At 41.3% G+C, this 21,479-nt stretch overlaps 1 protein-coding gene across 1 annotated transcript in view; it reads left to right on the top strand.

The window, feature by feature from the left end:
* The first annotated feature begins 2,417 nt into the window (after positions 1-2,417).
* Positions 2,418-21,479, top strand: part of MEGF10 (multiple EGF like domains 10) — a 119,424-nt gene continuing 100,362 nt past the window's right edge. Inside the window, exons 1-3 of the mRNA XM_028103669.2 lie at positions 2,418-2,545; positions 9,945-10,046; positions 12,232-12,332. Coding sequence (XP_027959470.2) covers positions 2,430-2,545; positions 9,945-10,046; positions 12,232-12,332 — 319 coding nt within the window. The 5' untranslated portion in view covers positions 2,418-2,429. The remainder of the gene's footprint in view (positions 2,546-9,944; positions 10,047-12,231; positions 12,333-21,479) is intronic.

Here is a 21,479-nt window from a genome sequence, read left to right on the forward strand (position 1 = left end):
TCATGACAGACACTGATAATTTGAATTAATTTATAAGCCCCATTTTGGCTACCCATTTATGCTTTTTATGTTAGAATATATTTTGTGATGATGGAAACTTCCCTTTTAAAGATTTCACAGCCTCTCATAGTGGCTTATAGTATCTTCTCGTTATCCTACACATTCATGGTATTATTTCCTTATCCTAAATCAAATGTTGTCTTTAGTTTTAGCCTTTGTGCAGGTAGAGACAGGTGACTTGTCACGATATACTTGATACACTTATCCTTATAAACAGCCTTGATTTTGAAGGATTGAATACTTCTTCCCTTGATCTAGTCTCTTGACTTTGAAGGATGAACTATTTCCTAAGGTTAGGTTTTTGCTGGTATTGTTGTTTATTGTTTGTTTGAAGATAAACTTACTCTCCACCTTTTTTTTTTTTTTTTTTTTGAAGTAATCTCTACACCCTGCATGGGGCTTGAACTCATGAGCCCAAGATCAAGAGTCCCACACTCCAGGGAGCCTGGGTGGCTCAGTCAGTGGAGTGTCTGACTCTTGGTTTTGGCTCAGCTCATGATCTCAGGGTCCTCAGACTGAGCCCTGAGGCGGCTCCATGCTCAGTGGGGAGTCAGCCTGAGATTCTCTCCTTCTGCCACTTCCCTGACTCATGCCCAGGAGCTCGTGTTCTCTTTCTCTCAAATAAATAAATCAATCTTTTTTTTTTTTTTTTTTTTAAATAGGAGTCCCATGCTCCACCAACTGACCAGCCTGGCATCTCAATAAACTTATCTTTTTAAACCACAAGGTCATTATTCAATAAATTTTGTTCCCATTTGGTTCTGCACTTTGTGGTATAGAAAGTTAGTATAACTTCTCAAAATGCCAGCTTTCACCCGGAAAATAACTGCTTCGGTCACATAATCTGGCCTATTGTTACTAGTTTCCCTAGTTTACCAACAGGCAGGTCAATACCTGTTCTCTTTTTAAGTAGTAAATGGATCAGCTATTTATAGTTCCGTGTCCATTTTTGCAATAATTATATAAAATCATTTTATAAGTGTGCCAATTAAACGTTTCCTTCTGACTAAGGGATATGTTCCTGGAGGTGAGGAGCTGGGCGTGAGTTCCAGGTGCAGGCCATGCTGTTATTACACACCCGAGCTGGTGAGTGCCTGGCACATAGTAGGTGTTCAATAAATGCCTGCCGATGACTTCATGTGAGTACCTCCTAGGAACCTCAAACTTGACGTATCTGAACCTGAACTAAAGCTTCTTCCTCCCAGAAGGAGAGGGTGTCTGTGCTTCTCATCTTAGTGCAGGGCATGCCATCTACCCATGGGGCTCTTCCGGAGAGCATTCCTCTCTCTTACTCTCACATTCAGTCATCAAGTTCTACTGATTCCAAGTCCTAAAAGTCTCTCAGATTTGGTCACTTTCCTGCAAGGTCGGCATCATTCACCAGTGAAGTTCTCAGACTTGGCAATGGTGTACAAAACCCTTTGTGCTATGCCCCTGTCTCTTTCTCAGCTGAATTAATTTGAGCTCCCCAAAGTGTGCCTGACCTTCCCTCCCCTCTGGTTCTGCCTGCATGGAACATTCTCTTTCCTCTTGTATCTGCTTTGCGGGCCTCTTTTGCAAATAAGCTGCTGTTTGTTTTTCCGTTGTGTTCATTCTTCCTCTCAAGAACACCAGGTTGGTTTTCTCTAACACCGACCTCTAAACAGCCTTACACCTTTTTCTGTACACCTATGAACAAACCTCTGTAAGATGGCTGGTTTTGTTTCTGTTGAGCAGACAGGGAAACGGAAGCACTAAATATAAGAAATGTATGTCATGATTATTAAATTATAGGCATCTTAATGGCCAGGGACAGAAACTGTGTCTGTATTTGATGTCCAGTTTTTGCACGGTGCCTAGGATAGAGCAGACCTAGCAGACGTTCCATGGCCATTGAGTGAATTATTGAATGAATCTCAGTTTGAGCCTGAGGTGCCTCTCTCTTGAGTCAATGGAGCTTCTGTTTCATCGTTTACCCTCCAGGACAAATGAGGCCAGATTCCTCTGTGAGCCCTCTTCTTCCAGAAGGGAAATATGCCTGGTGAGAGAATCTGGAAGTCTGTGTTGCTCTGAGTTGTTCGGGTAGATTCCTTTAATGTCGGCTGGCCTGGATGAGAAGGGCTTTTGTTGTGGTGGCAATTAATGATGATTTGCACATTTTAGTAATTTACAAAATGGTGATCACCCTGCACAACACAAGAAATACCTCTCTCTTGGACCATGAAATCTGGTGACCCGTCTATTTAAACACATGGCTTGTTATGCGTGGTTCAGCCCTACTGACAACTGGTCCCAAATGGTTGTTGTACTGAAAAGAATTCTGTTTGGGTCATTTTAATGCTTCTCTAATTTGGATTTTTGTTTTCTTGTAGGTTGTTCTTCCGAAAAAAATGGTTATCTCTTTGAACTCATGCCTGAGCTTTATCTGTTTCTCGTTATGCCTCTGGAGCAGAACAGCATCATCCCTGAATCTTGAAGACCCTAATGTGTGCAGCCACTGGGAAAGGTAATCATTTTGAGAGTAGTCTGAAAAGTAGTTTCTGATGGTTTTTTTAATATATTATCATTATCAGCCTGATATATAAAATTAGACTTTGAGAAGAGATTATGAAATTACTTTTATGTAGAAACCAGTGGTTATATTAATAAATTAGTACTCTTCACCTTGGTCTTATAGAATATAAAGTGAAAAAACTCTGGTCTATTGATTCTAACACAGGAGCAATCATATCCTGCAGGGAAAATATTACTAGCTCCATTCATATGATCTCCCAAACATCTTCTCCCTGCTCTCAGTCTATTTTGCAGTAATCTGGGGGAGCTGGACTTGTGCATGGGAACCAATGGGTGAGCGGCGAAGGACAATATGGAATAATGTACTGAAGGGTGGCCAAGTATGGTACAAAAAAATTGGGCTGTATGTGGCCTGAAAAGGGCGATGTGATTTCTGGAGGCACTGGAGAGGGTACATGGACATAGTGTCAGCTGAGATGCTCTCAAAGACCTGAATAAGACGAGTGGATAGCAGTGATTGAGTAGAGTTCTAGGCATGGAAGGTGGCTTGAAACCAGTGCCATGCAGACCGCTGAGGGTCTTGAGCAGCAAAACTAGAGTCAGTACGGTCCTGAAGGAGGGCAAGATTGACTAGATTACACCAAAGCAGAAGATGTATACAGATTAGGGCAATGTACAGTAGGAGATGCAGAGGAAGGGACAACACAACAGGTCATTGTCAGAGAGCTTAGAGTCCTTTTTGGAACACAAAAATAGTACAAACCATCTAGTGCTACAGCGGAATAGTCAAATGTAGTCTACACCACTCTACTGTGCTACTTGCATTTCTACAAAAGCATCTTTAGCTACAAGTCACATTGCGAGTGTCAGCTTTCCAGAGAGAAGGTGACACCCTTCTAGTCCGCTCAAGCACTCCAGAGTAATAGGTCATTTTGATAACTGTAGGCGCTATTTCATTGAACTCTCCGTCGTTTTTCCCTGTTCTCAGCACCCAGCACCATGAGTAGCACATGACGGGGGACACATCCAGCCACGACTGTCAGCACAGGTCAAAATGAGCACAGCTCGAGCCCTTCAGGCACAGCAGCTGTGTTACTGTGGGGGCACCCTGGTCTCTCACTCACAGCATTATTTTTTTCAGTGAGGGCTTCCCCATGTCTATGCGCGGTATTACAATCAGGGTAACAGAAACGTACTGCCCTGGTCAATCCATGGAGTTATGTATCATTATGAAACTTTAAGCTGTAGAGGAAATATGTGTATGTAATCAAGTTCTATGTATCTGTGTTATTAACTGTATTATATAGAATTAAAGGGGAAGGACCTCCTGTTAATTATCTTTATAATCGTCACAGCACCTCCCATAAACGTTTCAGCTACAAAGCGCATAATAAATATCCATTAAAGCCATAAAGATGAATCAGTGAATACAAGAATGGGTACATATCACATCGGAAAGAGGGAGAAGCCACTGGTGGTTGAACTTGTGGGAGCATGAGAGCTTTGGAATGGAAGGAAAAAATCAAATTCGTAAGATACTGTGAAATAAGAATCAACACATCTTGGTCATACATGGATTGTAGGATTTGCAGGAGGCAGCGAAGGTGAGATTTAGAACCTGCTCTGTGAAAGCGTTGGAGGTGTCATTGCACCTATGAAAAAGAAAAGGAAGAGAATTGATTTGAGAGGGAAGAGATTAGTGTGGTTACCCCATCGTGTTCCTAAGATCAGTTTGAGAAATGGGCCTGGTGGTGTTTGGGAGCGCAGAATCAGGAGTCTCCAGCATGACGAGACGTGAAGAGGTGAACTCTCTGAGGGAAAGGCTGTAAAGAGAAAAGAAACCAGCCTTCAGGTAACCCAGCACCCTCTCATACATGTACATTTTGTCCTGATTCTTTCCTTATTATTTGATGAAACTTGGCAACACATAATTGTGTGTTTTGTTCGCTATGGATAATTCCCAGGGTCTAAAACCCTGCCTTGCTTAGGGCATGTGCTGGATAAATGACTGTTGATTGAGTACACTCACCTGACAGGAAATGAAATGGCTAAATACGGACATCAGTGAGGGAGCGGGGAGAGCGGACGGAGGGACAGGCACAGGGCACGTTTGTCTCTAAACCTAATGCAGTTCAGCTGCTGCAGAAGTGATGAGAGCAGGGCGCCTGGGTGGCTCAGTGGTTGAGCGACTGCCTCCGGATACCGGAGTCCTAGGATCGAGTCCCGCCTCGGGCTCCCTGCTCAGCAGGAAGCCTGCTTCTTCCTCTCCCACTCTGCCTGCTGGTGTTCCCTCTCTCGCTGTGTGTCTCTCTGTCAAATGTCTTTAAAAAAATAAATAAAACAGGGCGCCTGGGTGGCTCAGTTGGTTAAGCGACTGCCTTCGGCTCAGGTCATGGTCCTGGCATCCTGGGATCAAGTCCCGCCTTGGGCTTCCTGCTCAGCGGGGGGTCTGCTTCTCCCTCTGGCCCTCTTCTCTCTCTCTCTCTCTCTCTCTCTCTCTCTCTCTCTCATTCTCTCTCTCTCAAATAAACAAATAAACTCTTTAAAAAAAAAGAGAAGTGATTAGAGTAACCTCTAAAAGACTTGCTAATGAGGAGGGAAAAGGAGAGGGAAAGAGAAGGAACATGACGGGGAATTTTTTTCTCCCAACTGTATATTTTTTTTTCCCATGACCTTCTAGAAAGAAGGATTGACAGCCATAATCTTCTTATTGGTACATTCCGAGTTTTAACGCCAGATAATGATTCTTGGAGGAAAGGTAAAAGAAAGTGCAATAGTTGTGACAAGAACAGAGAAAGGAATATAAACTAAAGTGATCCAACAAGGGTGCAGGTGACACGTTCTGTATTTTCAAAACCTGCCTGAATGGAAATGGGGAGAGGAACATGAGTGTCAAGGACAGAATTCCTGGTGGTAAGGCTGAGTAGGGCTCATTGGAGTCTTGCCTTATCTCAACCCCACCTGTACCAAATGGACTCAGCCGGAGCCTTGTGTCTCACAGTGGCAGTCTGTGGGGCTGTGACTTGAGCCCTGGCCTGGGCACCTGCCAGAAATGCAGACTCTCAGGCCCTGCCCCAGGCCTGCTGAATCATTAGTTTTCAAATAAAAGGAGGCCTCATTTTAATGCAGCCATTGTGCTTCTGAGAAGTCATACAGAAAATAAAATTAAGGAAAATGAAATCATTTAAAATACACAAGGGGTGCTTGCTATTAAAGGAATCCCGTGCATCAACCTTTTGGAAAAGGATAATTCCATGAATTATCTGTTCCTTCTTCATATCACCTTTCCCTGGTCTGTGAGTTTACATGTTGGCTTCTGCTGGGAATTCTGCTAAAGAGGACACCAAGGAAGAGAAGCCATTCTTTGCCCATCCCCTTGGGGTGGAACACAGAAGTGGTAGTAATTGAAGCAGCGAGTCCTGAAGTGAGCAGAGATAAGGAATGATGATTATTATCATATCTGATTAAAGTAACAAGATCATTTTGGCAGATAGAATATAATGAACCACTTTGGAATGTGTCCAAGTGATGATGGCTTCCCCACCCCACCCCCCATTCTTTGACCTTAAATTAAATCTTGCTGGGATTTCTCCCTGGATGATATTTAATAGGTTAAAGTCCCGGTGATGATATGTTTTCAGTGTCTTTGAGAAGATTAAACACACAAGCAGGAGGTGAAGAGTTACGCATCTCTGTGGTGAAAATAGTGTAGAATTGAGATCAGATTCCCTTTATACCACAGTTTGGCACCCGTTGTCTGCTTTAGAAGCTTTAGATGTTCTAATGACATCTGAGAGGTGGCATGGGACAGGATGGTGTCTGGGGGCCCCAGGGTTAGTGCTGGCTCTAGGCTGACCCCTAGCACAGGGAGCTCAGTGTTGCTCATTTGTGATAAAAACAGGATTGGACGAGGCAGTCAAGGAGGTTCCTTCCTGCTCTGACTTAAGAGCAGCTGCTGAGGAACATGGAGGTGTGAACAGTTAGCAGAGGCCTGGAAGCGGGGATACAGACCCAGGGGATGGGTTAGCCTGGTGATGGGCATTAAAGAGGGCACATTCTGCGTGGAGCACTGGGTGTTATGCACAAACAATGAATCATGGATCACTGCATCAAAAACTAATGATGTACTGTATGGTGACTAACATAACATAATAAAATAAAATTAAAAAAAAAAAAAAAGACCCAGAGGAGGCTGGCCTGTTCTCAGAGATCTTTCCCTTTGTGATGCAAGCACACAGCCTCCACAAAGTGGGCTCTTGAAAAGTGAACAAGTTATTTCTTCAACCATAGGTGGGTATTGAGCAAATTAGGTATTGTCAGTTACGGAGTATTTGGCTGTCGTAATTTGAAGAATATTCACGATTTACTAACCTGCTTATGATACATTCAAGTTTAAAAGTAATTTTCAGAATTATGTGTGTAGTGTGATTATATTATAAGAAAGCCAAAAAACTAAACTAACACAAAAAGCTAAAAAACCCCTGAGGACTGTAAAAAGTCAGCCAAATGCTATTGGTGGTTGTGTAAGAGTTAGAGAATTCTCATTAATGTTAATGTTTTCCAAATTTTGTCGTGTGATTAGAATACCATTAAAAATGGGGGGGAACATCAGGCTCAGGAAGGAGTCTGGTAAAGTTTCTCTCTCCCTCTCCTTCTGCCCTTCCCCATGCTCTCTCTCTCTCTCAAATTTATAAATAAAACTTTTTTGAAAAAATAAAAAAAATGGGGGGGAGAGAAGAGCAAGATTGTATGGAAAAGAAAAAGAATGTATAAAAACCAACAGAAAGGAAACTTGGTGTGAAGAGGCTTAGAGCCCTTCTCCCATAGACTTCACCAGAAGCCTATTTGTGATCAGTGTGCAAAGTAATTTGTTTTCAGTCACTTCTGAACTGAATTTGAGGCTCTGAATAATTTTAATCAGAAGAGTCAAGGTGGAAGAGGGCATAGTACCTTTTGTGTCCGTGTTTCCCCACAACTGTACATATTTCTCCGTTAGAGCCCTGTTGTGTTATTTCTAGCATCACATGCTGGCCCCTCTTGAGAGCTCTTTGGGGGCAGAAATTGCAGAGATGTTCAAATAACTGTTTGTTGAATTGGAATCCTAAATGGTTTGATTACCAAGAGCCTTTTTTCTATCCGAAAGCCAGAGAAGCGTCCCTCAAATGTGTGCTATTGGCGAACGGCAAGTGGCAAGAGAGAAAATTCATATACTTGAGCACTTTCTCTCATTTAAGCAATCCTCCAGACTGCTAGAAATTAGTGAAAACATTTCTCGTGTTTGCCGATGGAATCTGTTCTCCCATCCACATTAAATGGGATGTGTTTGGCCGGGATCCCTTCATTGATTATCTCTTCTGCTCACCAAGGCAGACAGACCTTAACCATCATAACATGGCCTTTGAAATTTTATGGCAATGATGCATCAAGTTTAGTTCCAACGAACCAATTTAGTTCTGTTAAATTAGTGCTGTAGAGCCTTGTAGAGCATTTTTGTCATCCACAATCGGCCTTGATTTAGAGTGGTTTCTTTTTTACTCCTCTAGCACGTGTGGGCAATAGCTGTGTTTTGCTCATGGGTAATACAGGACTGCACCTATAAGCAGAAGACATTCATTTGCTTTGCTCTGCACTGAAAATGGAATAGAGAAATAATGCTGCAGGCCTCAAGGTTCAGCTATTTACAAGCAGCTGGATAGGCGGGGAAAAAATTGCTGAGGAAGTCTTAGAATTTGCGTTAACCTGAACCTCAGAACAGTGCTAGAGGTCAGAAGACATTAATACCTTATTGTGATATTTCATCCCAAGAATCTTTATATTTTAACAGTGGCCTCTTTTCCCTTAAAGGAGTTATATCACAGACGTGGGGGTTTGCATCCCCTACACTCATCTGAACCTGCTCTTGTGGGTAGCCTCCGGTGGCATACAATAGAGAAGGAAATAGTCACCTAACATGTATGTAAGAAATTCAGAATGCCAAGTGGGAAGGAATCTTCAAGACCATCCATGATTCTTTGGTTTTAAAATGTTATACTCAAAACCGAGGGAAGGAAGATTATCTGCTAATGACCGTCTAGTTTCTCAGCGTCGGATCAGGATAACCCTGTCTTCTGCTAATCAGTGATCTTTTCAGTAGGGCCTATTGCATCTGCCTAAGATTTGTGGAGGATCACTAAAAATACCTAGGAATCAAGTTGCAATGACCCAAAGAATGAGATACACAACAGTGTGAACAGTTTGATTATTTTATAGATTTCCTATTGAAGCCAAGGCACATAATAGCTAATAGAGGCTACTTGGAGAAAGAAATCCCACTGTTGGGGAGCCCAACACCACATAGCTTTTCAAATGAGAAGGTTCTACCCTATTTCTAACCTGAATTCTTCATGCTGACATTTCAGCCTCATTCCTTCTGTACCTTCTCTAGTCGATAGTTCCTAATAATGAAGTTGGTCTATTGATTTGCTGCAAGTGAGTCCATAATTGTGGCCTGTTTTGTTTGCTAGTGTGAATTAAAGATTTTAGTGAAAATCTTTGAGATTGTTAAAGAGAAGAAGATTAACTTGTTCCGCCACGAGGATTCTCCGGGTTTTCCTGTAGGTAGGAACTCTAAGCTCTTGAGCATGTAATGGATGCTTTAAAATGAAGAACTATGACATTGAACATTGAATGCTCTTTATGTTTTATGGATGTTTTCCACCTACATTCTCAGGCCCTTAGGATTGCATACTTTTACTTTAACAAGAAGCTGTTAGTGAAAATGTATTGGAAACCAGGCTAAGCAGCAGCAGGCTCTGGATATGTATATTTCAGGCTAATTGTTTCAGCGATATGTTTAGAGACTTTGTAGTTTTTATTTAGAGCTTGTATATATCCTCCCAGTGCCTGAGAAGTAGGGCAGGCGCACAAAACCAAATTAATTCAAGTTCCAACCTGAGAAATATGTTCTTTCTGATTTTCCAGAATCTGTACCAAAATGTACTGTTATGAATATTCACATGGTCTCTGTACTTATTATTTGCATACAGATTTAGATCGAAAACTTCTTGTGAAAGGTCTGAGTTAACCCTGCACCCCTGAGATGAGGGGATGGAATTAAATACAGAGCAGTATATGGTGATCATGTTTGTAAATTTAGGATTATCAGAATTTATGGTGAATGGTAAAGAGAATTCTTTTATGAAATTCAGAACATGAACTCTTGTCTTTTAAACGTATTATTAATGTTGGTCCTTTTGGTGCTCTGGGTCATATAAAAACATGGAGATTCTCTATTAAAAGTCAGCATGGAGTTGCCAATGAAGATAATTTAGCCTCTGATTTTTTTTATATACGTGGTATATCATGAACGTAAGAATCAGAAATATTGATTCCTTATCCTTCTTCTTTTTCAGCTACTCAGTGACTGTGCAAGAGTCATACCCACATCCCTTTGATCAAATCTACTACACCAGCTGCACTGACATTCTGAACTGGTTTAAATGCACACGGCACAGGTAATCGAAGCTCAGATATATTTATGAGTTTGGCTAACTGGGAAGTCCTTTAATGCAGAGACATTAAACATTTGAGAAGATGCATCCATTCATCTCATGAGTAGTTACTGAGTGCTTGCTATCATCCTAGCCTTGTTCCAAACCATAGGAGATACGGAAGAGCAAAACTGCTGCCTGTGCCCTTGAGGAGCTTACAGAGAAAGGGTCTACTCGTTACCATCATTTGGTTAGCAAGAATTCATGCAACTTGTGTGTGGTGCATAAACTGGGGAGACGCTCTTGAATATGGACATCACTAGGTATCGAGAGACTCATATTCCAGCGTATGTTTCTACTTGAATATCTGACTCAATTTAGACTAACTTAATTTTTTTTTTTTTTTTTAGAGTGAGAGAGCACATACACGCACGTGCACAGGGTCAGAGGGGTGGGGGCAGAGGGAAAAGGGAGAGGGAGAGAGAGAATCTTTTTTTTTATTATTATTTTTTATTTTTTTATTTTTTTAAAAGATTTTATTTATTTATTTATTTGACAGAGACAGCGAGAGAGGGAACACAAGCAGGGGGAGTGGGAGAGGGAGAAACAGGCTTCCCGCTGTGCAGGGAACCCGATGCGGGGCTTGATCCCAGGACCCTTACATATGTAAGGGTCACCAACTGAGCCACCCAGGCGCCCGGGAGAGAGAGAATCTTAAGCAGGCTCCACATCCAGTGCAGAGCCTGATGTGGGGCTTGATCTCATGACCCCGAGATCATGACCTGAGCCAAAATCAAGTATTAATGGAGTTACCCAGGCACCCCTAGACTAACTTAAATTTGACCTCAACTTAAGACACATATTTTTTTTCCTATAAATGTGAAAACAGAAAAGAAAAATATCTTAAATATTAACGTTAATATGGAAGGGAACCTTGATACCTTACTTTTATTTGTAAAATATTTATAGTGGTGTGAGTGATGGGTCTAAATGTGACATCTGTTGATTTATGCTGCACTAAATGTTATGCTCAATATTGTTTCTTCAGACAAGCTTTCATTGTCCACTCCATCTAATCAATAAACTGTCACACTCTCTTCCCTTACTCCGGCCTTATTTTTCATTACAACATATAATCGTTACCAGTAATTATATGACATATTTATTCGTTTAATGTGGATCTGTACTTAAATTCTATAGGTCTGTCTTCCCCAGTAGAATATACATTTCTTGAGGGCAAGGCTTTATATTGTTTTGCTCACTGTGAGTTGTTTTCCCAATGCTTAAAGCGGTGCCTGGAATATAGTAAGTGCTCAGTAAACATGTGTTGTATAAATCAATCAATCAATGAATGAAGCTTTAGTTAAATGAGGGTCATTTGTCTATATATAACCTATTTTATAGTGGGATGAGACTGTATTGTCATAGGTTTTTCAAGGAATTCTCTGAATTCTTCTTTTAAAACATGTAAGTAAATGATAATTAGATCAGTGTCATATCTGAAAACTTTTTAAAAGATTTTATTTATTTGAGAGAGACAGAACGAGAGCATGAGCAGGAGGGGGAGTGGGAGAGGGAGAAGCAGAAGGAGCCCCTCATATCTGAAATTAATTGATACTTCCCGAGGTATCTCAAGATAAGTGAAATAGGAAAGTCATGAAACTTCTGATCCCTTGCAATAAAGTATAGGTTGGCCTAAATGGGCAATTTTAATATATTCTTAAGCAAAGGGGCACCTGGGTGGCTCAGTTGTTAAGCGTCTGTCTTTGGCTCAGGTCATGATCCCAGGGTCCTCAAATCAAGCCCCGCATCGGGCTCCCTGCTCAGCGGGAAGCCTGCTTCTCCCTCTCCCACTCCCCTCTGCTGTGTTCCCTCTCTCACTGTGTTTCTCTCTGTCAAATAAATAAATAAAATCTTTAAAAAAAATAAACTACCCCTTTAAAAAATATACATATATATATATTCTTAAGCAAGAAGATAAGAGTTAGCATAATATTGTTCAAAACTGAAACAAATAATACATTATATATATAAAAAAAGACATATAGTCCATGTTCCTTCTCACCTATTTTAGAGTACTTTGCTTTTCATACCTTTATTAAATATAATAAAGGTATGAAAATAAAATAAATATCAAAATATAAATTCTTTATTTCTGATCAAATTGCCAGTCAAAAGAAGTAACAATGTGACTTTTCCTTCTGTGCAGAATCAGTTATCGGACAGCCTATCGGCATGGGGAGAAGACTATGTATAGGCGCAAATCCCAGTGTTGTCCTGGATTTTATGAAAGCAGGGAAATGTGTGTCCGTAAGTAAGACCTCCATCCCTTTGTGGGCCGCTTGTGTTTCCCAGCGCTGGTTTGCACGTGTGAATGGCAGCCGAGATGGAGGCCCAGGGAGGTGGGGCAGCTTGGACCATTCCCTGTCACCCTGGGCTGCTGCTTTCCTGGTCTGTGGAATGATGGAAGTGTTGCTCTGTCCCTGTGTCCTATCAAAAATCTCCACATGAATGTCACTTGAGGAGAAAACAGATGTTATAGAAGGATAATTTAAGGCCGGATGTGGCAGTGTTAATTACCGTTTTGCAATAAATGTCTCTTTGGAAACTGGTCAAGGAGTCACTAGACCCAGGTCACAGAAGAGAACAGAGGCAGGACTTTTCCGCCGCAGCTGACCAGAGTCCCGAGGCAGCCTCTGAGAGGCCAGTGTGTTCTTTCCTGGTGCACAGAAGGATGAGGCTTGCAAAACGCAAAGGAGTTTTCACACTGAGAAACCACTCTAAGCCTGGGTCACAAAGCACACCTTCTTTGTCACTTTCTGTCTCCCCTCCCCATCTCACCAATTCATTCTGAAATGTCTCAAGGGAAGCTGGATATTTTACAATTCACTTTGGAAAATTTTGGAGTATCATGTGCGATTAAGTTTGCAGTTGAGGTTTCTGACTACTGTGTTGAGGACGTAGAGAAGAGAGATCATTAAAAAGGGGGTGTATTCAACTATTTTGGCTCTACACACAGCTAAGAGGGGCAACATTGCTTTCCGAGCTGAGACACTGGTGTTGAGTAGCATCGAGAGAGACAAGGTTCTGCTCTAAACTGAAGGCATTAGAAATGACTGGACACACGCTGGCTTAAGGATCTGCAGGGCTGGGTAATAGCACTGGGTGACCTCGGAGAAGCCTTATACCTCTTTGAGTCTCCTTTGATCTCAAGTGGAGAAAGGACTTAAATGGATATAATGGATATTGTATGTGTCCTCTTCCAATGACTGGATTCTTTTTTTTTTTTTTTTTAAGATTTATTTATTTTAGAGAGAGCGAGAGAGACCGGGGGGGAGGGGCAGAGGGAGAGAGAATCCTCAAGCAGACTCCCCGCTGAGCGTGGAGCCTAATGCAGGGCTCAACTCTGGGCTTGATCCCAGGACCCTGAGATAATGAGCCCAGCTGAAATCAAGAGTTGGCCCCTTAACTGGCTGAGCCACCCAGGAGCCCCTGGGTTCTATTCTTTATAGGAACAGGGGGCAGTTCCTCGACTTTGATTCAGAACTAGGGCTATATGTAGTAATAAATGTTCGTTGAAAAAATTAGAAAATGTAACAAAAGAAAAGGACACGAAAGAAAAGAAAGGAAAGGAAAGGAAAAGAAAAGAAAAATACAGTGTGAATATCTTTCCTGGTTAGTAAATGTACTTTTGTAACATACTACAAATGTAAGTGTGTTGTTGCATTATAGATATTTAACAAATTTCAGCTGTTGAATATATACGTGATTTCCATGTTTTACCTATTATGAACTGCTGTAGAAGACATCATTGTGGTTAAATCTTTGTTCATCCCCTTAATTAGTAGGTAAGGATAAATTCCTGGAAGTAAAATTGTTGGGTCAGAGGTTTACACGTATTTTTCAGATGTTTGATGTGTTTCCACTTTATGCTCCCACCTGCAGTATGTGGGAATGCTTTTTTGCTTATACCCTGTGCCAATTTTCCCTTTACTAATTTTTTTCTTAATTTGAATGTCTTTGATTAATAAGGATGCCAAATAAGAAAAATTACATGTTTATAATCAAACATCTTAGAGGATAATCACCAACTGATCTCTGTGGCCCAGGCTGATGGGAATTTTCCAAGGAAAGCCCTGAGTGCACACAGGGGCAGAGGGATGGGGGTGGACCCCGGCTGTCTGGGCCAGCCACTTCCCAGAAGCTTCAGGGTAACATTATCTTGGTGACCATGCTAGGGAGGGCTCACACTTACAGGAACAATGGTCAGTACGGTAAGGGAGTGGTGTTATCTCCCAAGGTTCATTTCTATTACCCAAGTGACAGAAATTATATATAAAGTCACGATGCTATTTCATGAGGTGACACAGAGCCTGGAGGGCTATCTTCTGGTCATACCTTCTCTCCTTGAAGGCCTTGCACATGGGAAGCTAGATTTTACTGGCAAGCTGGTGTGAGGACTGTGGATCCAAGCAGGGTCAGTCGGTGTTTAGTTCTTCATGGTCCCAGCCTTCCAGAACCCAGCACCTCTGTCATTTCATTCAGTACTGTGGCCCATCTCAGGATGCTGGGCAATCCCACGACCCCATCATACCTGAATATTATAATGGGAAAAATAACTTTGCCTTGATTTTACACTAGACAGGTTGCAAGTTGTCCCCCTGACTTCTTGGATGGGTATCTCTAGCATTTGCCTCTAAAATTCTCCTTTTTCTAAGCCTTCCATCTGACCAACTGCCCTTAGAGACTGAAACATTTTTCCTTTAGATATGTTAATAGATTTAATCAGCTCTCTGTCTGGTCTCAGAGGCCTGGGAGCTATTTGGTCTCTTTAAGGGTATTTTGCATCTCTCCACTCTGATGTGTTGATTTCATAGCTTAACCCCAGAGAACAATCAAGCTTCCCTTACTTCCTTGTTCTTGGAGATGCCTCCAAGTCAATCTTCTCTGCCCTCCCCAGCCGGCACCAGTGAGGCACCCCTGTGGATAGGGAAGGAAGAGAGAACACGTGATTCTTGGTTCTGCTTTCAGAATCTCTTTTTTCAATTAGGTTTTGCTGCCAGGCACCTAGCATAGTCACCATTGTTAACTGTTTCCAGTTACCAGAAGGAATGGAAACACAGGAATCAGTTATAATTTTAGTTTAATTTTTGGTAGTGAGTTTTCCTAGAAGGCAAAAAAGGGCGATTTCATGCACATACATACCTGTATTTGAAAAAAAGTTCCCTTCAGGTAGCTGGAGTAGCTCCTTCTGGAGAGCAAGCTCCATCCTCCCATCTCCACCTACCCCTGCTTCATCGTGCCAATGATGATGCATTTCTCCTAGACTCAGACTGTGCAGAAGCTGCTGGTCCATAGAGCACAAGCTGAGTGGCCAGGCTCTATGTCCAGAAGACAGATTATGTCATCAGACAGGAAGAACCAAAACGGAAAATACAGGGTATGGCATTGGAATCTGGGTAGGGAAAAAAAGAATGGTTGGAAAATTTTCCATAAGGAAAATATTATTACACCTGAAGATGTCTATGATTTCTTGATGAGGTTTTCACCTGTTCCTAAAAATAATTAAACTTTTACATTTATTCATCTTTCAGGGTTACTATTCTTGCCTAATCTTGTGTCTAATTACTTTTGATTTGGAGAAATTAAAATATTAATGAAGAAACGCCCGGAGGAATGAAATGGATTTAGTGTGTGTGTGTGTGTACATTTGTATGTGTATACATGATTTTTTTTTTTTAGTTATTAACATTTTTTTTTCATTTGAGTATAGTTGACACACAGTGTTATGTTACTTTCAGGGGTGATTCACATAGTGATTCAACTTCTCTATATGTAATGCTCTGCTCACCACAAGCATAGCCACCATCTGTCACCATAGAATGCTATTCTGGTATCATTGGCTACATTTCCTATGCTGCGCCTTTTGTTCCTGTGGCTGATTCATTCCATAACTGGCAGCCTGTGTGTCTCTCTCCCCTTTGCCGCTTTGCCCGTCTTTCCCCCCCACTTCCCTTTGGCAACCATCAGTTTGTTCTCGGTATTTATAGGTCTAATTCTGCTTTTTTGTTGTTTATTCACTCATTTTGTTTTTTAGATACCACACGTGAGTGAAATCACATGGCATTTGTCTTTCTCTGACTTATTTCACTGAGCGTAGTACTCTGGAGGGCCATCCATGTTGTCATAAATGGCAAAATCTCATCCTTTCCTTTGGCTGTATGATATTCCATTGTGTGTGTGTGTGTGTGTGTGTGTGTGTGCATGTGTACACACACATGCACGCGCACATCTTCTTTATCCATTCTTTTTGTTAAGATTTCATTCTTTTTATGGCTCAGTAATATTCCATTGTGTACATATACCACATTTCTTTTATCCACTTATCCATCGGTGGACACTAGGTTGTTTCTGTCTCCTGGCTTTTATAAAATATGCTGCTATATACATAGGGATGTAGATACCTTTACGAGGTAATGTTTTTGTTGCCTTCAGATAAATACCCAGAAGTGGAATTGCTGAATCATATTGGTAGTTCTATTTTTAATTTTGTGAGGAACCTCCATGCTGTTTTTCCCAGTGCCTGTACCAGCTTGCATTCCCACCAACAGTACACTGGCTTCCCTTTTCTCCACATCCTTGCCAACACTTGTTATTTCTTGTCTTTTGCATAATAGCTGTTTTAACAGGTGGAGATGATATCTTTTTGTGGTTTTGATATGTGTTTCCCCACTGATTAGTGATGATGAGCGCTTTTTCGTATACCTATTGGCCATCTGTATGTCTTCTTTGGAAAAATGTCTATTCAGATCCTCTGCCCACTTTTTAATTAGATTTTTTTTTTTTTTTTGCTATTGAGTTGTATGAGTTTTTTATATACTTGGGATATTAACCCCTTATCAGATATGTGATTTGCAATGATTTGCAAATGTTTTCTTTTATATTGGTAGGTTGCTTTTCATTTTCTTGATGATTTCCTTTATAGTGCAGAGGCTTTTTAGTTTGATGGAGTCCCACTTGTTTATTTTAATTTTTGTTGCCTTTGTTTTTGGTGTCATAGCCGTAAACTTATCACTAAGATTGATGTTAAGAAGCTTACTGCCTATGTTTTCCTCTGGGAGTTTTATGCTTTCAGGTCTTGTGGTCAAATCTTTAATCCATTTTGAGTTCGTTTTTGTGTGTGGTAAAAGACAGTTGTCTAGTTTCATTCTTTTGCATGTGACTGTCCAGTGTTCCCAACACTGTTTATTGAAGACAATGTCTTTTCCTCATTGTACATTTGTGGCTCCTTTGTCATAAATTAATTGACCGTGTATGCCTGGGTTTATTTCTGGGCTCTCTATTCTGTTCCATTGATCTCTGTGTCTGTTTTTATGCCAGTGCCCTACTGATTTGATTACTCTAGTTTGAAATCAGGAATCATACTGACTCCAGCTTTGTTCTTATTTCTCAAGCTTGCTTTGGCTGTTTGGGGTTTTTTGTGGTTTCACACAAATTTCAGGATTGTTCTGTTTCCGTGAAAAATGTCATTGGAATTTTGATAGGGATTGTGTTGAATCTGTAGGTGGCATTGGGTGGTATGGGCTTTTTAACAATATTAATTTTTCTAATCCATAGTGTGGGATATCTGATATATTGAAGTTAGGAATATAAAAACCTGGTGTTTCTTATGCCAAATTCAGCTTATAGATGTTTCATTCATCGGTCTAACAAACTCTACTAAACACCTTGAAGGGTTTCTAACTAATGTTTTACAAATTTAAACACCATCAAGTTTTTAAAATGGAATTTATGCTTTTAAAATGGAATAAACATTATAGAGTTTGATTGTCTCGCACATTTCCATATTAAATTCAAAATTTTCACAAGGCTGAAAGATAGTTACCCTGTAAGAAAATAATTATGTCATCTCATGTTTTTGCTTTACTGTAAAAAAAAATTTGGTGTATCTTTTCAGTTTGCTGAAGTTTTTAATTAATTAATTTGTTTCTTTTGATTGTAGTAAAAAAATACATGGCATGAAATTTCCCATCTTCCTAATTTTTAAGTGTATTATTCAGTGGTATTAAGTGTATTCACTTTGTTGTGCAACCGATCCCTAGAACTTTTTCATCTTTTAAAACTGGAACTCTATACTTATTAAATCTTAATTCCCCTTCTTCCCTTACCCCAGCCCTTGGCCATCACCTTTTAACTTCTTCTTTCTGTTTCTGGGGTTTTGCTACTTTAGAGACTTTATGTGAGTGAAATCATATAGTCTTTGTCCTTTTATGACAGACTTATTTCGCTTAGTATCATGTCCTCGAGCTTCATCCACGTTATACCCTTTGCTAGAAATTCTTTTCTTAAGCCTACATAATATTCCTTTGTATTGTTTTCTGATGTTTTTAAAATAGCAGGCAACATGGTCCTTGATTACTACCTTAATGGAAGATACTGAGCCCATTGTCTACTGTAGATGTTGTATTCCATATTCCTGAAATTTGAGACCTATCCTGTCTTAGTCCTATTTTTCAGGTTAGGTTAGAACCATCAACCCGGTTAGTGTCCCTGTTTGATTCAATCTGACATAACTTTTAGTCATTAAAATATATAAATGTATTTTTTTTGCCTAACTTTACTGTGGTAATTGCTACAATTATGATTTCTTTTCATGTAATTCTTATATTTTATGACCCACATCTCTTGTAAATATTAAAATGATATCTGATTGCCTCTTGCAAATCTCACGGCTGTGTTCAAATGTGAAATCATAACCTCTACGGTCATCTTGTTAATGCTCTTCCACCTTGCCTTGATGCTGGTCCCGTGTATTGTCTGAAGCTTGCAAGAGTGACAGGTGTGTGGCTCTTCCTCCAATGTATTAATTTTCTCTATAGGATCAGCAGTCTCCAGATACTTCGCATCTTCCATCTTCTCAAACACCCCACCCCATAAATATATATATTCCATACAGTTCCCTAATTTAGGATTTTGATCTTGTTCCTCAAATGAAAAGATGCGTAACACAAATTGGCCTAAATGTACTGTGTTCCAAGATTATATATTAACATCCATTTCTCCCTCATTGTTTTGCCTCCCTCACTGATCCTTCCTCCCTTCCTTCCTAACAACCTACCTGCCAATTCACTCATCCAATTATTAGACACTTGAATAGTTTAGTGGATGCATGAGCATCATTTTGTATCTCACTTTGTGCATATGAGTGATTCATAAGATAAATTAGATGGGATTCTGGGACGAAGGGCATGCCTGCTGTATCATGAAGGATCAGTTTCAGCTATGAGATAAAAGTTTGTTTCTTTCTCACATTGGAGCCAAGAGTTGGGTAACCCAGTAGGGGACCCAGACAATTTCTACCTTTCGCTCCACCGCCTCTAAGGTGCAGCCTTCATCTTCATATACCATTATGGATCTCCACATATCAATCCTGGTCCCAAGAAATGGTTGGAAGAGGTGGGAGAAAGAGGCAAATGGCAATGCCAGGTGTCTTTTTTTTTATTTATTTAAGATTTTATTTACTTGAGAGAGAGAATGAGTGGGGGGAGGGGCAGAGGGAGAGGGAGAAGCAGATGCCCCTGCTGAGCAGGAAACCGAACGCGGAGCTCAATCCAAGGACCCTGGAATCATGACCTGAGCTGAAGGCAGATGCTTAATGGACTGAGCCACCCACTGCCCCCGGCTGTCTTCTAAAGAAAGTTCTTTTATTTTTTTTAATTTTAATTTTTTTTAAAGATTTTTATTTATTTATTTGACAGAAAGAGAGACAGCAAGAGAGGGAACACAAGCAGGGGGAGAGGGTGAAGGAGAAGCAGGCTTCCTGCTGAGCAGGGAGCCCGATGCAGGGCTCGATCCCAGGACCCTGGGACCATGACCTGAGCTGAAGGCAGACGTTTACCGACTGAGGCACCCAGGCGCCCCTAAAGAAAGTTCTTTTAAATGGAAGTGATCACATTCCATTTCCACTTGGCCTGAACTTAGTCACAGGACTCCCTAACCTGCAAGAGCATCTGAATTCTGAATGGTCAAGGGCCCAGTAAAAATATATTTTTTATGGGAAGGAAATAATGGATATGAGGAGACAGGAGCCCTCTGAGCCACATTTTAAGATTTTTTTGATACAAATTGCCAAATTGCTGTCCAAACAGGTTGTAACAACTTGCTTGTCCACTAAAAGTATATGAGGGTTCCCACTTCTCCATATCTTCACCAACACTAAGTATTACTATTGCTTTCAACCTATGCGGGAAAAGGGTACCTGCCTTACTATGCGTTCCCTTAATTACTAGTGAAGATATTCTCTCCAAAAACATACATTTATTAGCCTTGGTTCCAAGGATGAGGATAGTCTGGGGGGTACAGTGAGACTGCTTTGTTCTTCAGAGAGTCACGGAAATGCTGACTAGGAGGAAGAGGCGACAGTGGAGAAGAAAAGGGAGACAGTCTGGCACTGGGACTTGAATAACAAATGCGAAGGTCAAAGGCCGAAGGCCCAGGCCCTTCAGAGCCTCTGACCTTCAACTGTGTTGCTGGGGTCCGTTCCCTCCTCACTGCAGAGTTTCCCAGGTCCCCCTCTCCCAAGACCTCAAATGTTTGCAGCTCTGGGGATGGTGCGGAGCCAGGGCAGCCTCTTACCTTCTCCCACAGCTTCCTCCATGAGCACTGAGGAGAGAGGAATAGTCTCTGGTCCCCTGGTAGGGAGCGCAGTTTGAAGCCGTTCAAGCTGAAACACAAAGGTGCCCTGGTCCATGGAAAGGAGCTGAGACCATGATCATTATGGCGCTGCAGTTGTGGAGTATATGAGTGTTTGAGGCAGCTCTGAGTGGCCTCACCATTATCTACAAGATCAGAACTTCAGAAAGATGTGTTCAGAGTACACACAGCTGATTTCCAAACACATACTTGAAACCGACTTCTTAGCAAGTAGGAATCTCCTATAGATTTGCATTCACAGGACTAGGAAAAGCTCACAGGAAAAGCAGCTGTGGAGTGGGAAGTTGGCGCCTCTCCCTCTGTGGGAAGGACTGGTTAATCCTGGGACAAGGCTGGCCATATGTTCTCACTCCCATGTCCTAGGTCTCACCTTGGCTGATGGACAGGGACTACAGACGTAAGCCGGGCTGCTTGGGGCAGCATCAGAATGGACAAAAGACGCAGCCGGGGGCTCCTTCTCCAGGCTGGCTCCCATCATTTTGCCCCAGATGCTCAGTCTCCGGCTGGATGCTGCTGCACAGGAAGGGACCATTCTGAGAAATGTTTCCTTTGTGGTGGACTTAACTCTGCCTCCCTGTTTTTGTTAGATGGGGAAGGTCAAGTGCTTATTTCAAATTAAAGCTGTAAGGGGGGGCATTGCAGGCAGTGTGGCTTGCGAGGAAGGTATAGGAAGAGGTTTGGGGTCTGGGTCACCCACTCTATTGCCTTGTAGGGCAGCCGCAATGACGGAAGATCAGTTCCCAT

Source organism: Eumetopias jubatus, unplaced genomic scaffold, assembly GCF_037043125.1.
Source record: "Eumetopias jubatus isolate StellerSeaLion01/CBP00866 unplaced genomic scaffold, mEumJub1_p1.0 scaffold_5, whole genome shotgun sequence".
In the NCBI taxonomy this organism is placed as follows: Eukaryota; Metazoa; Chordata; class Mammalia; order Carnivora; family Otariidae; genus Eumetopias; species Eumetopias jubatus.